Source organism: Porites lutea, chromosome 4 (assembly GCF_958299795.1).
Source record: "Porites lutea chromosome 4, jaPorLute2.1, whole genome shotgun sequence".
In the NCBI taxonomy this organism is placed as follows: Eukaryota; Metazoa; Cnidaria; class Anthozoa; order Scleractinia; family Poritidae; genus Porites; species Porites lutea.
The window spans coordinates 34,111,452-34,123,963 of record NC_133204.1 but is presented as its reverse complement, the minus strand read 5'-3'; the positions used below and the strand labels follow the sequence as shown (position 1 = coordinate 34,123,963).

General features: G+C 38.6%; 1 protein-coding gene across 1 annotated transcript; it reads left to right on the top strand.

Moving 5' to 3' along the window:
- Nucleotides 1-4,720: 4,720 nt before the first annotated feature.
- On the top strand, nt 4,721-12,442 carry LOC140933379 (uncharacterized). Its single transcript, XM_073382926.1, has 7 exons — nt 4,721-4,772; nt 5,129-5,169; nt 6,356-6,409; nt 7,296-7,346; nt 9,941-10,030; nt 10,779-10,803; nt 11,022-12,442. The coding sequence occupies exons 1-7, from the start codon at nt 4,721-4,723 to the stop codon at nt 12,095-12,097; spliced, it is 1,389 nt and encodes a 462-aa protein (XP_073239027.1). The 3' UTR covers nt 12,098-12,442.
- Nucleotides 12,443-12,512: the final 70 nt, after the last annotated feature.

Sequence of the window (12,512 nt, the reverse complement as noted above, 5' to 3'; positions counted from 1 at the left end):
CATTTTCGGAACATTTGTTGTAAAATTTCTTGCTTGCCTGCCTCTCCTATGATTTTCGAACATCAAAAATGTGGTATAATTGCCTATTTTTAACAGATTTTTACCCTAAAAAGGTGACCTAGAATTTTCGGGAGCCTTTTTTCTCGCTGAAATTTTCGAAAAGGTAAGTTTTAATCCCTATAATTTTCGGATCACTAGGCTTTCAGCTAGGAAATCCGAACAGATGAAAAATTTTTAGGGGATAAAAATATGCCTATATCTACCGTTTAAATACTGAAATACATTTAACAGTGCTATGTTTATTTAGTGGTTTTGAACTATATTCTCGTTGGGTGCCCCTGAAAACAACACAGGGATAATTTTGGGTATTGTATTTTTCATCAGCTCAAATCAAAAATAACATAAGCGCAATTTATAGTTTTGTTTTTGACCAAAACCAAAGTTGAAGTTGGCATGTTTTAGCTTTAAATAATAAAATTTGCTGATGCAAAAACATTGAGGGATTTTTTTGGGTATGCGAAAAAAAGTAGGGATTTTTTTGAGTAGACAAATTCTGAAGTTGGGATTTTTTTGGGTATAAAATATGAACCTCTGTCAGACCCCCCCGTCATTAAAATATGTGAGTGGGGCCCCTGGGTTCCCATGCTAGCTAGCCAAAAACCGCTCCAATAAGGAGGATTTGGTCAAAAATGCAGTTTTTTGCTTCAAAATGGCTGTAGTAAAGAGCACAGGAAAAAATATCAGATTCCCATTTTTGGATATTTTAGGGTATTTAAAGAATACCCATAAAAATCCCAAATTTGGCAATGTGAGACAAGTACCAACCAGGGAATTCCCAACCAAGTTCCCTGATTGGGACTTGTCTCACTCTTCAAAATCTGGGATTTTTGTGGGTATTCTTTAAATACCCTAAAATATCCAAAAATGGGAATCTGTTATTTTTTCCAGTGGAGTTAATTTTACACTGATAAGCTTATAAGAGCTTAAAACTTACACTACGTACTTTTGTGTCGCTTGTTTGCTATTTGCTTAGTCCTTTGCAACTAAGGCCCGTTTCAAACGTTGTGCCACTGCCGTGCCCAACTCAATTGATCGAATTGAATTCGACTTCAGCACAGCTGTAGCGCGACGTGTGAAACCAAGTCGTGCTACCCCCATGCCTAACTCAATTCATGAATTATGAAATACATTAGAATATAATATTTAAAAGTTTGCTAAACCTGTCATTGTGTGAATTAAATTCGACGTCTGAAACCAAGTCGTGCTAATGTCGTGCTGCAGTCAAGCTACAGTCGAGCCAGCTTAGCACGGCAGTAGCACGACGTTTGAAACAGACCTAAGTATATTATTGGACCTTAAGTGAGTTTAAAAAATATTCTGCATTGGCCTTAAAAAAAAAAAAAGAACTGTTTTATTGTGAAGTTTGTTTTCAAATTATGTTCCTTTTTCTGTCAATAAAACTGATCGATTTGACCTTATCGAAGGTTAGGTTTTCACTGTTACAGTACTTGAACCTTCTTATAATATCACTACTATTTAAACACTCTTGCATACATGCCAACCCTCCCGGATTATCCGGGAGTCTCCCGGATACGACACCAATCTCCCGGTCTCCTTACGGGTCGCTTTATCTCCCGGATAAAATAATCTTTTGAGCTTTTCTGTGCCTTAGTTTGAAATTTAGCCCATTTTTAGTTCAAAACTTGAATTTTTCTTGTTCGTAATAGTGTTTCTGAGGCATTTTACACCTATTTAGTCACTGACAAGGATTATTTCTGGCATCAAAACGATGATCCCGAATTTTGATGGTATCTACTTCATGTAAGACTTGATATAATGTCCTAAATTTCCAGGGGGTAGTGGGCTATTGGAAAACAGAGAGTCTCCAGGTTTTAAATCTCCAGAGGTTGGCATCTCTGCTCTTGTAACGTTTATTTCTAGGTAGATACAGCGAAATTCATTGTATTGCGCGGCATGTTTTGCAAACGTAGAGGGGATTTTGGGTTTTTCTGTTCCGTCAATCATTTTCGTGAAGGCGGGGTTAATATAATGCAAATCACAATGTAATGTGCTTGCCCAGCTTGGCTGAGAATGACTGTAGACTGCTCAAGAATAGCTAAGGAAATCGCAATGGTGAGTGGATTTATTGTTGAAGGAAGGAGGCAGATGTTGCTTTTATTATTCTTGCAAGTATTAAACAAGAATGAGAAAGATCATAAAAATCTGCAAAGCAAACTAAACTGGTCGATTATTGCCCGAAAAAGGACGATCACAAAGCAGTGAACCTTGAAATGCGAAACAAACAAAACGGATCAAAATTCACCAATCACGAATCACAAACCATGACTTTTTGAACTCGTGCAAGTAAACATGTGTTTCCTAAGAGGTCTGCTAAGATGATTGATGGAACAGAAAAACCCATTGCAAAATGCATGGCGCGATTCAATGAATTTTGCTATAATATGTTGATAAATATTAAATGGATGTATATTTGCAGGGCTCAAAGTTTAAATTTGAGTTTGGGAGCACTTGTGCTACCAGATGTAAATTTTTAGGCGCACTGCTGAAATTTTAGGCGCACATCTGAAAATTTTGGGAGCACATCTTTATAATGTTGGGAGCATCTATTTGAAAAGGAAAAGTAAAAAGCTTAACAGTGCCACGTTTATTTGTCATCTTCAGTTTGTTACTTTTACTTCAGTGCTGTGATTGATAAAACACAGCCGATTTGCTACGCAGTAATACCGTTCTGATTTTTAATACTAATTTAATATCTGACTAAAGAAAACTTACACTTGATAAACAACTCCATCTGTCTAGTTCGAGTTCGTAAGTATAGTTGGAAGTAAGTCAGTCCCACTGTGCTTTGGGTTTTACGGCGCACGGGTGCAATTAGACATGAATTTTTAGGCGCACAACCAAAAATCCAGTCGCATATGCGACCAGTTAGTCGCTAACTTTGAGCCCTGATTTGTAGATTTTTACGACATTATTGTGATTATTGTAATTCACAGCTTTTGGGAAGATCAAAGTGCAATGTATTGTAATTTTTTATCAAATCTATGTAGCTAACTATCTATCTAGCTGTCTTTCTATCTATCTATCTGTCCGTCCGTCCGTCCGTCCGTCCGTCCGTCCGTCTATCTATCTATCTATCTAAAAACACAGGAGTGAAGGGTTCCGTCTAGCATGAACATGGGAACATGGAGGAACACAACCCCATTTACTTTCCCTACTAAAATAAATAACTTGGAAAAAGTGGATCAGTCACATGGACTTTTCTTTCTCTCTTTGGTTCCATTTTCTTTAGATAATTAATATATTTTCAAAATGTGTCAGTTAATGCTGTAAATAGCTCAAACTTTTCTACCAGGCGTGAGAAATTAGAACAAATGTGTGAGTAGGAGCGAGATCAAAGTTTTTTGATCCACAGGCATAACAATTGCTCCTTAGGTGTGATACTTGGCAGGTATAATAATTCAGTCTAACGCTTTTAATTTCCTGCTTTTTAATTTACAACTTTCATTTCCATGCTCGTGTCTTTCCAAATTCTGTTCTTATAATTTGCAACTCAGTTTATGCTATCTAGAGCATTTTCATAATCGTTTATCTAGAGTTTGCAGTCTTCCTTAGGTGATGAAAGTATGTTAAATTTCCCAATCTAACAGACTAATGGATCTGCAGCAAAGTCTAAAAGCTGTAAAGTTGTACCTCAAGCTGGTTGCTGTAAGGATGGTGAGTTGACAATAAATTGTAAAAATTGATTTGCAGCAGAATGATTATCCATGGATGTTGAAAAAAAAAAACCAGCTATCAAAAACGAAAAAAACTCTTCTTAGTAGGTTAAAATTTACCAGACATGCATTGAGCTAAAGGTCAGAAAAGTACATAATAGTGGGATCAGTTCAAGTTTCTCAGGTTCTGCTGTATTCTGGTTGTGTGGTTTCATCAAATTAGTTCAGTTGTGCTTCATTAATAAATTGCCTCTGTATTTTTTCAATAGGCAAAGATGGAAAGGATGGACAACATGGTGGGTCATGCATTAACATGCAACGATTTTCCTTTATTATTAGGCTGCCCGTGAGGGTAACACCCAAATTATCAAGAAATGAGAAGCAAATTCACATTGTTAAGCTTTTTACTTTTTCTTTTGAAATAGATGCTCCCAACATTATAAGCTGTGCTCCTAAAATTTTCAGCTGTGCACCTAAAATTTCGGCAGTGCCCCTAAAAATTTACATCTGCAGGTAGCACAAGTGCTCCCAAACTCAAATTTAAACTTTGAGCCCTGTTAACATTAATTTTGAAGTATTTCAAACACCAAAATTGACACAGAGTCACGTTTTATAGCCATAGAACAACAATAATTTTTGGAATTTTCTGTTAGATCAGATTAGTCACGTTACTACTGTCATGTCATGCTATATTTGCCATGGCAGAGGGATCGATTGGAGTGAGATTTGGAAATGTCCCAGTTGAAAATAATGCCAATCGTTTCTTGCTCTATCCCATTCTCTGGGTTAGCAGTAGCTATACGCTCAAGCTGGTAAAAAGTGTAAATTTTATAATCTACAGGTGTATACTTCACAAAATAATAAACCACTGCATCACTCAGTCGGTAGCCCAATGAACCCCCACTGTATGGGGTTCTTGTTACCATTGACATTAATTCAGCATTATAGATTAAGAAATAATTAGGCACCACGGCCACTCAGGTACAATGAAGTGTTGCTTTTGGTTTGCAGGAAAAGATGGACGCGATGGAGTGAATGGTGATGTACATTTTATGTTCCTTTCATTCTCAAACTAAATCTTAGCCATGGGGCTCATTCTTGTTGTTACGGCAGTAACATATTTTTGCAACATAATTTTCTCTCCCCTAGCTGGTTGTCTGTGTTCTACCCTAGCTTTTAAACAATCCAAGGCTGCGCTCTAAGAAAAATTGAAGGGAGCCCAATGCTCTGTACCCGTGAAATCCAGGGTACCAAGTGTATGGACTTTTTTGAAAAAGCTAAGATGTCTGTAAGTCATTCAAGATCAAAAGTAAGGTGCCAGGTGCCACTGGGTGCTGCTAGAGCATCAGCCCTGTAATCTGAATATTACATTTTGTTAATTGTTTTGAACACAGGAAAAGATGGCCGTGATGGACGAGATGGCAGTGGAATAAAGGTTGGCCTTTCTTAATGTTAATGCGTTGTTTTCTCTTTTTGCTTGAAAAGTTCAGAAATTAAACAAACCAGGGAACTGTATATCTCTCTCAGACATGGTCTCTGTAGTGTGAAGATAACAAGTTGCCAAAAAGAAGTTTTACCATAATAAACTAACATTTTGAAGCTTGAGGTAACTTGAAAATCTAGGGTTTTCCCTTTTCAGAGAAAGAAGAGGAAGACAAATAATTTTTAAAAAAATCAATAGAGTAAAATGTTTTTTTTTCCTAGCAACAACCAACCTTAAGGGGCACTGTCACCTGATATAATATTTGCAACAAAGGAAACATGACAGAAAAAAATAATTTTAGTCATGTTTTCATTGTTGCAAGTCGTAACAAAAAAGGAACATGTTATTGCTAATCATCCATATACTGCCTTAAGAAAGTTGCTTACTTGCCGGAAGTGGTTAATTACAGTGCATTTTTATGTGAGTATGACTTGTCAGTTCCTTTGCTCTTTAGTCAATAGAGCTTGAAGTTACTTGAATTGCCTGGCACTTAAAGGGTGGGGAACTTGCAATTTGTCTCAAAACCTAAAGCTGAAAATTTTTTGAGCCCTGTTTTTTTTTACCAGTTGTGCCTGATAAATCCCCTGTCCCCACTGCCAAGGGGCCTGGATCCAAAATATAATACTTATATTTTACCCAAGCCCCTCGGCAGTGGGAACAGGGGATTTATTGATTTAAGACACTATTAGGTACAAGTTAAGACAGAGTAACCTTCCTTACCCTATTCTATGGTTATACAATACACGTAGTCACTAAGCAGGTGTATACTAGATAAACTCAGAACTAATGTTAATTTAAATATGGGCATGGAGCTGTTTTGGTCACTTTTTAACTAAACAAAAGGTGAAAAAAAGTGCATTAATTATGTGTTGACTTTTAATTTTTAGTAACTTTGTTACTGTAAATAAATAAACGTATTTTAGTGGTAGCAAGTCCATGAAGCAGTTCTCCACCTACCACATTCAAAAAACCGGGGGGCCACACCGTAACTGCAGCACCCGTGCACCATCATTTTTCTCCACTTAAAGGCTGAAGTTTTAAAAGATAAATAAAATCTAATGAATAAAATTAATCGTAATGGTCATCTTCTAAGTTAGTGTTGTAAGTTTGGGTTTCACCTTGTAAATATCTATGTTAGGGAGAAAAAGGAGAAACAGGGAAACCAGGAAGAGATGGAAGTGCAGGTGTTAAGGTATTATAAATATGTACTGCTTTTCAAATGGAGCTTCTTAGTTTCTGGGTCCATACATGTGTATCTCTCCATAAAACATCAGTGATTATATTGGGTGTAGTAATGTCTTTTGTGTGTTTAAATTTAGGTTGGACTAAGCAAAATGATCAAAATTATAATCAGACCAGTTAGCTTTATTTTGATCACACCACAGTATTACTATAGATTGTCTCCGTTTGTTACTTACCATCTTCATCATCATCATTGTCACTCCTTTGTCACAGTTAGCTTTAATTACTTATTATTATTGTTATTATTATGATTTTCTTCTTTTGCAATTTGTACTGTCCAGGGCTCCGAGAAACGCCCAGTTTCCTTGGGAGTGGCTGGGGGGAGTCTTCATTTAATTGGTAGACAGCACTTTTTGTAAAATATGGGCTGTGCCTAGAAGACTGATCTTTGGGAGTTCTTTGATATTGATGTTCATAGGGATTTTTTCCACGTATTTTCCCAGGCCCGTTTTTAGCAGGCCAAGAGCTTCAATAACTACAGGCACAATTTCTATTTTAAGGCCCCATATCCTAGAGATTTCAATCTCTAATTTCTTATACTTTGAAAGCTTTTCAATCATTTTGACAGATGATGATGATGATGATGACGATGATGATTATTACTATGTCTTGTTTAGCAGTTCTTACTTCTCAGAGCTCCCAGGAGCTACCAGTTTCCTTGGGAGTGGCTGAGGGGAGGGGGGAGTCGTTATTATCTAGTTGGTAGAGAGCACTTTCCTTAAAATGTGGCTGATCTTCTGGAGGTCATCGATATTGATGTTTCTAGGGATTCTGTTGACGTATTTTCCCAGGTCCATTGTAATTAGTTTAAGTGCTCTTTATTATTTCTGTTGTAGGGGGTGAAAGGAGAACCAGGAATGGATAAAAACAGTAATGGTGGTGTTAAAGTAAGTGTAAGTTTCATGACCTTTTTTTGTCTGTAAGAAAGAACACTTTAACAACCTTGATCAGTTCTCCAATCTGGATTTACCTTCAATCAATTTTTTTTTCTGCCGACTTATTTTCAGTGTCCAAAACAAAAACGAAGCCACATGCTTAACCAACACAGCCGCACAGCCGCACACACCACTCATTCAATTTTCATGTCCCTCACGCTTCTAAATGTTACATTCGACCTGTTAGTTATTATGTCCGAGCTGGCGCTCGACCAAACTAACTAAACAGGTCGAATTTTATTTCTTTACGGATTCGTTTCTGGTATAAAACAAGTACCGCATGTAACTTTAAAGGGACAGTGTCCCGATTATGCGCACGCGCGAGCGTCATCTGTTTTTTCTTCAAAAGACAATAGAACTGTCATATTGACTCGACAAGATTTCCTTCCGGACCGCACCGCCGACGGAGATTTGTTGTTTATATTCTCAAGTAACATTTTAGACTTTCGAAGAAGTCTTTCGTCTTATTTAAAATTTGGCTCGCGGCACGAAGACTCATCGCGATTTTATCGCTAGCAGGGCCGCCTCGCGACCCGAAAATCTCTTTTCGCTCCGGCTCGCTTTAAAAACAGATTTTCTAATGTGAAACTCGTGTCAGAGGTCAATTGTTCTAAGTCCAGTAATATCTGCCTGATTTGCTCGCGTTCTAGCCTCAAACGTTTGAAAGACATAAATAAAATAGCCTGCGTAGCATGGCTTTTTTGTCGAGCCGGGCCCAGGAGCGGCGTAGGCGCGAGAAAAAGAAAAACCGCCTGCCCGGATTCGTGGCGTTTTCAACTGCCGCCCCCTTCAACTCATTTTGACATCCTGTTGACAACTTGTTTGGTTTCAGTTTTCCCAGCCAATCAGAAATAAAGTGTTGACAGCCTAAACACGACACAAAAGCTCGTGATATAGTGTAAAACGTGACCTTGGCCGGAATTGGAGTTTGCTTGAACAAACACAGGTTTTTTCTTTGTGGCTATCTCGCGCATAGGTGACTACACTGCGTTCTAAACTTGACTGAGTAGATCTTATTTTTGCTGCACTAAGTCTTACATTTATTTAGAGGTCATGAAGTTGGTATGTTTAATTCGTATTGAGTAATTATTTCCTGTGGTTAATGTTATTTTCGCTAATTAGAATTTGTTGATCCCAGATGCAGTTGTAAAGTACTAATTCTTTGACCACTCTTGTCCGTGAATGTTTTGACGCTGGACGCGGCTTTTTAAGTGTTGTTTGCAGGATGTTGTATTTTTACGTATAGCGCGATCTTCAGATTTGAGTTGTAGCTTAAACTTAAGCTACACCAAGCAAAAAAGCATGGAGAATTACGCTATGCGTCTTTCTTCTACTGTATGCGATTTATCGACCACAATCGCGGACACCGTTCGATGTATTGCGCCGGAGTGCGTTATTCTGCAACACCGAGTAATAGAGAAAATTGAGGTGAACTTTCTCGAAGCACTGAAATTTAGTGTTTCTGTCATAAGGTCCATTGCTTTACAGCTCAGTGACAACATTTCAGATATCGACGACGCTCCGGTCAACGCTTCTTTGATATTTTGATTTTGTTTTGCGGAGATGATACGTTCAGTCCCTCGAAACTCTCCCATGGGAGATTATCGAAATATTTGATTGACAGGCGAACATTCCCAACCAATCGGAACGATCCGTACGCTGGCGTACGGACCGACTCAAAAAAGCCCCCCGTCCGTGCAGGCGGTTTTTCAAGTTACTTCCGCCCCAATCTCCTCGCGGTTTCTCTGCCCTCGCCAGCCTTTATTACTTAGCGCGCCCAACCAAAACCGCCATGCTACGCAGGCTATAAATAAAAATGCAATCTCAACGCTATGAATCATCGCAAAGGTTAGTCAAAAATTATACTATGATTTCATGGAACTAGTTTTTTAAATATGTAGCGCCTGTTTGTTTGATTTTGTCGGCCGAAGGGAGATTTATTGAAAAGTTTACTAACGCGTCGTTGCAAAACATTCTGCTTCACGAAGCTCCCCTCTACAAGATCTCCTCAGTCACATCAATGTCTCAATGGTTTCTTTCGTACAGTCTTTATTGTGGCTGTTTCATTTCTGCGTATTCCTTTCACAATTATCTGAGCTTGTATGGAAGCTAGCAGAAGAGATAAGCCTTCAATCGGCATCAAAGCGCTTCCCATCTTTTGGTCCGCCGGCCAACGGCAATAAAAGTAACGCCAAAAAATCCAGATTTCGCCCAAATCGAAACTTAACAGGAACAATATATCATTGATCTGTAATCCTGAGAAGTTTTAGTGTAGGTGTAGTATTGAACTCGGCCAAGCGCGATGCAAACGGATTTTTCAAGGTTCTCTTACTCTCCTCGCATCTTTTGATTTCGGGACATCCTGTCCAAAAATCAAAGTTTGGTGCATGCGCAGTAACGGGATACTGTTCCTTTAAGTTTTCTTCTTGTATCGCTACGGTAAAGGATAAAGTGGTGATCCGGTTTTGAAATTCCCGAGATCTTTGGCTGTCTACTGGAATATTAATATATGTTCATTATAATTATAAAATACTTTGTTTAATAAGGGTGAGAAGGGATCTCGTGGTGACAAAGGATCCCAAGGAGAGAAGGGATCACAAGGACAAAAAGGAATGCCGGGAACGTGTGATACAAAGGTAATTATTACCTTACAGCTCCCAGATTTTCACTCTTTAGTGATAATTATCTTTATTACATAAGCCATATTAATTTAATTACCATAAACTGTATGCACGATCTCTTCCTTTCGGGCCTGTTGTCTTTAAAAGGGAGAAGTGTACGTGAATAAGCGGTAAAGTTGTGACACGTGACGGTGAGAATCGTGGTTTTTAAAAATCAAATAAAAATTAGCTTGCATGTCCTACTTGTCTAAGGAAAGAGAAACAAAATACATGTAATGCACGCAGTCTGCCATATATGATGTTAACGTAAGATTAGCTCAATGTCATCTTGAAAGCAGGAGCCTTTTTACATCAGTTGGTGTCCGATCAAGGGAGATTTTCGTCAGATAAAGTTATCTGTACAGGTGTTCAACTCTGTTTGCACATATAACTACAGTCATGTGCAATAGATATTTCCATTTGTGCATTTTCAATTCACACATGCCCAACCCCTACCCCCACCCTACAAACAACGTTGGACGCGTGTCGGCGTGTATCCAGATTTTTTCCGAGTTTCAACATTATATAGGGTGGGGGGAGGGAGAACTGCAAAAAAAATCGAGAAGGATGCCCAACCTGTATTTTGTAAGGGCTTCCAGAAATTACAAAGTATTATGAATACTGCATCACTGCACTAGGACTTTTGTCCAGGAGTGTACATTAGGAGATTGTTAGCTTTGTTATTTAATTGTATTTTGTTCTTACAAGTTATTTTGCGTTTTAGAGCAAATCAGGGTGCTGTTTAACTGGTAAGGGCATTATTTACTACTGTTGCCTACGATGTACATTTACATTGATTCACTGGAAAGAAGAGTTTCCGAATTTTAAGTTCATAACACCGTGGCCCATTTTTGGTCATTGCAAAACCACAACGCATGAGTAAATTCTTTTGTCGATTGATTCTAACTAGGTTTTTTTCTTGACATTAGTTGTTAACGGAGATGTTCATCCTTTTTTTCTTGTGAAGACTGCTCTATTGGACTCCACTTCTTTGAAAAAGTTCAAGACCTACCAACCCGAGGAGCTGTAGGTGTGGAACATTTCACCATTGATGGAAACTTGTTTCTTGCTTTTGCCAATCATCATGGGGACATTAGGAAACGGAAAACAAGTTCCATGATCTACAAGATGGACAACTCAACTGGAAGACTGTCTTTGTACCAGAACCTGCAAACAAGAGGAGCGTATGGCCTGGAGTACTTTTCTATCGCGAATAAACATTTTCTTGCTGTCCCTACCCATTACGATGGAACATACCGGGTGGACTCTACAGTCTATCAATGGAATGGAAAGCTGTTTGTCGACTTTCAGAAATTATCAACGAACGGAGCAAGCCACTTCACCTATTTCAATGTAAACGGGGATAGTTATCTCGCAGTAGCAAACTACAATGACGGAAGTACCCATTCTATAAAGTCAGTTATCTACAAATGGAGCAGCGGCAAGTTTAACAGATTTCAAGACATACCAACTGAAGGTGCCGTGAGATGTACGGCGTTTGTGATAAACAGAAAAACATTCATCGCATTTGCAAATCATTACAACTCCCAACACAAGCGTGCTGTTCAGTCTACTGTGTTCAAGTGGTCAGGAGGTCACTTTGTAAAACTGCAGTCTCTTCAGACTTACGGAGCGCACGATGTGAAGCCTTTTAACGTCAACGGTCACACGTTCCTCGCTTTTGCTAACCAATATTCTGGAAGTAAGTACAACACCGATTCGTTCATTTACAAGTGGAATGGTAACAAGTTTGTCCTGTTCCAGTCCATTCCTACTCGGGGGGCCACCGCATTGTGTCCATTTGTGATCAACGGCCTCACGTACCTTGGTGTGGCTAATTACCATGGTGACAGTCAGAAATACAATACTCAGTCAGTTGTGTACCAGGCCTCTGGAGCAAGGTTCATCAAGTACCAAGAGATTCCCACACATGGAGGGCATGGTATGACGTCATTTGAGTACAAAGGTCATACTTACCTTGCAGTGGTAAACTATTACAACCAGAAATATAACATAAACAGCGCCCTGTACAAGTGGCTATAGAGCAGGAGGCCATAAGGTCAGGTCCAAGCACAGAAGATATTTTGTGTAGTGAAGAACTAAAACATTCCAACTGCTAACCTTAGTAATTACGGGGACGTTATAAACGTAATACTGTCTATCCGTTGAGAAGGGGTTTTTATAGAAAGGAACTAATACAATAACGTCAGTTTTTTGGTTGATATAGCGAAATGTTGGAAAAGAAATGTGCCTTATTATCGCGGCGATTTATATTTGCAATAAAGATTTGCTTGGAACACTAGGAGGTTGTGTACTTTTATTTGAATGAAAATCCTACAACAAATGAATCTGTGCCATAGCTTGTACAAGTATTTCTGTCTATCTCAACGTAATGTATTAAAATGAGCACAGCTTGAGCAATCAGCAAAGGGAAAGGAAAGTTAAAGAATGTATGGGC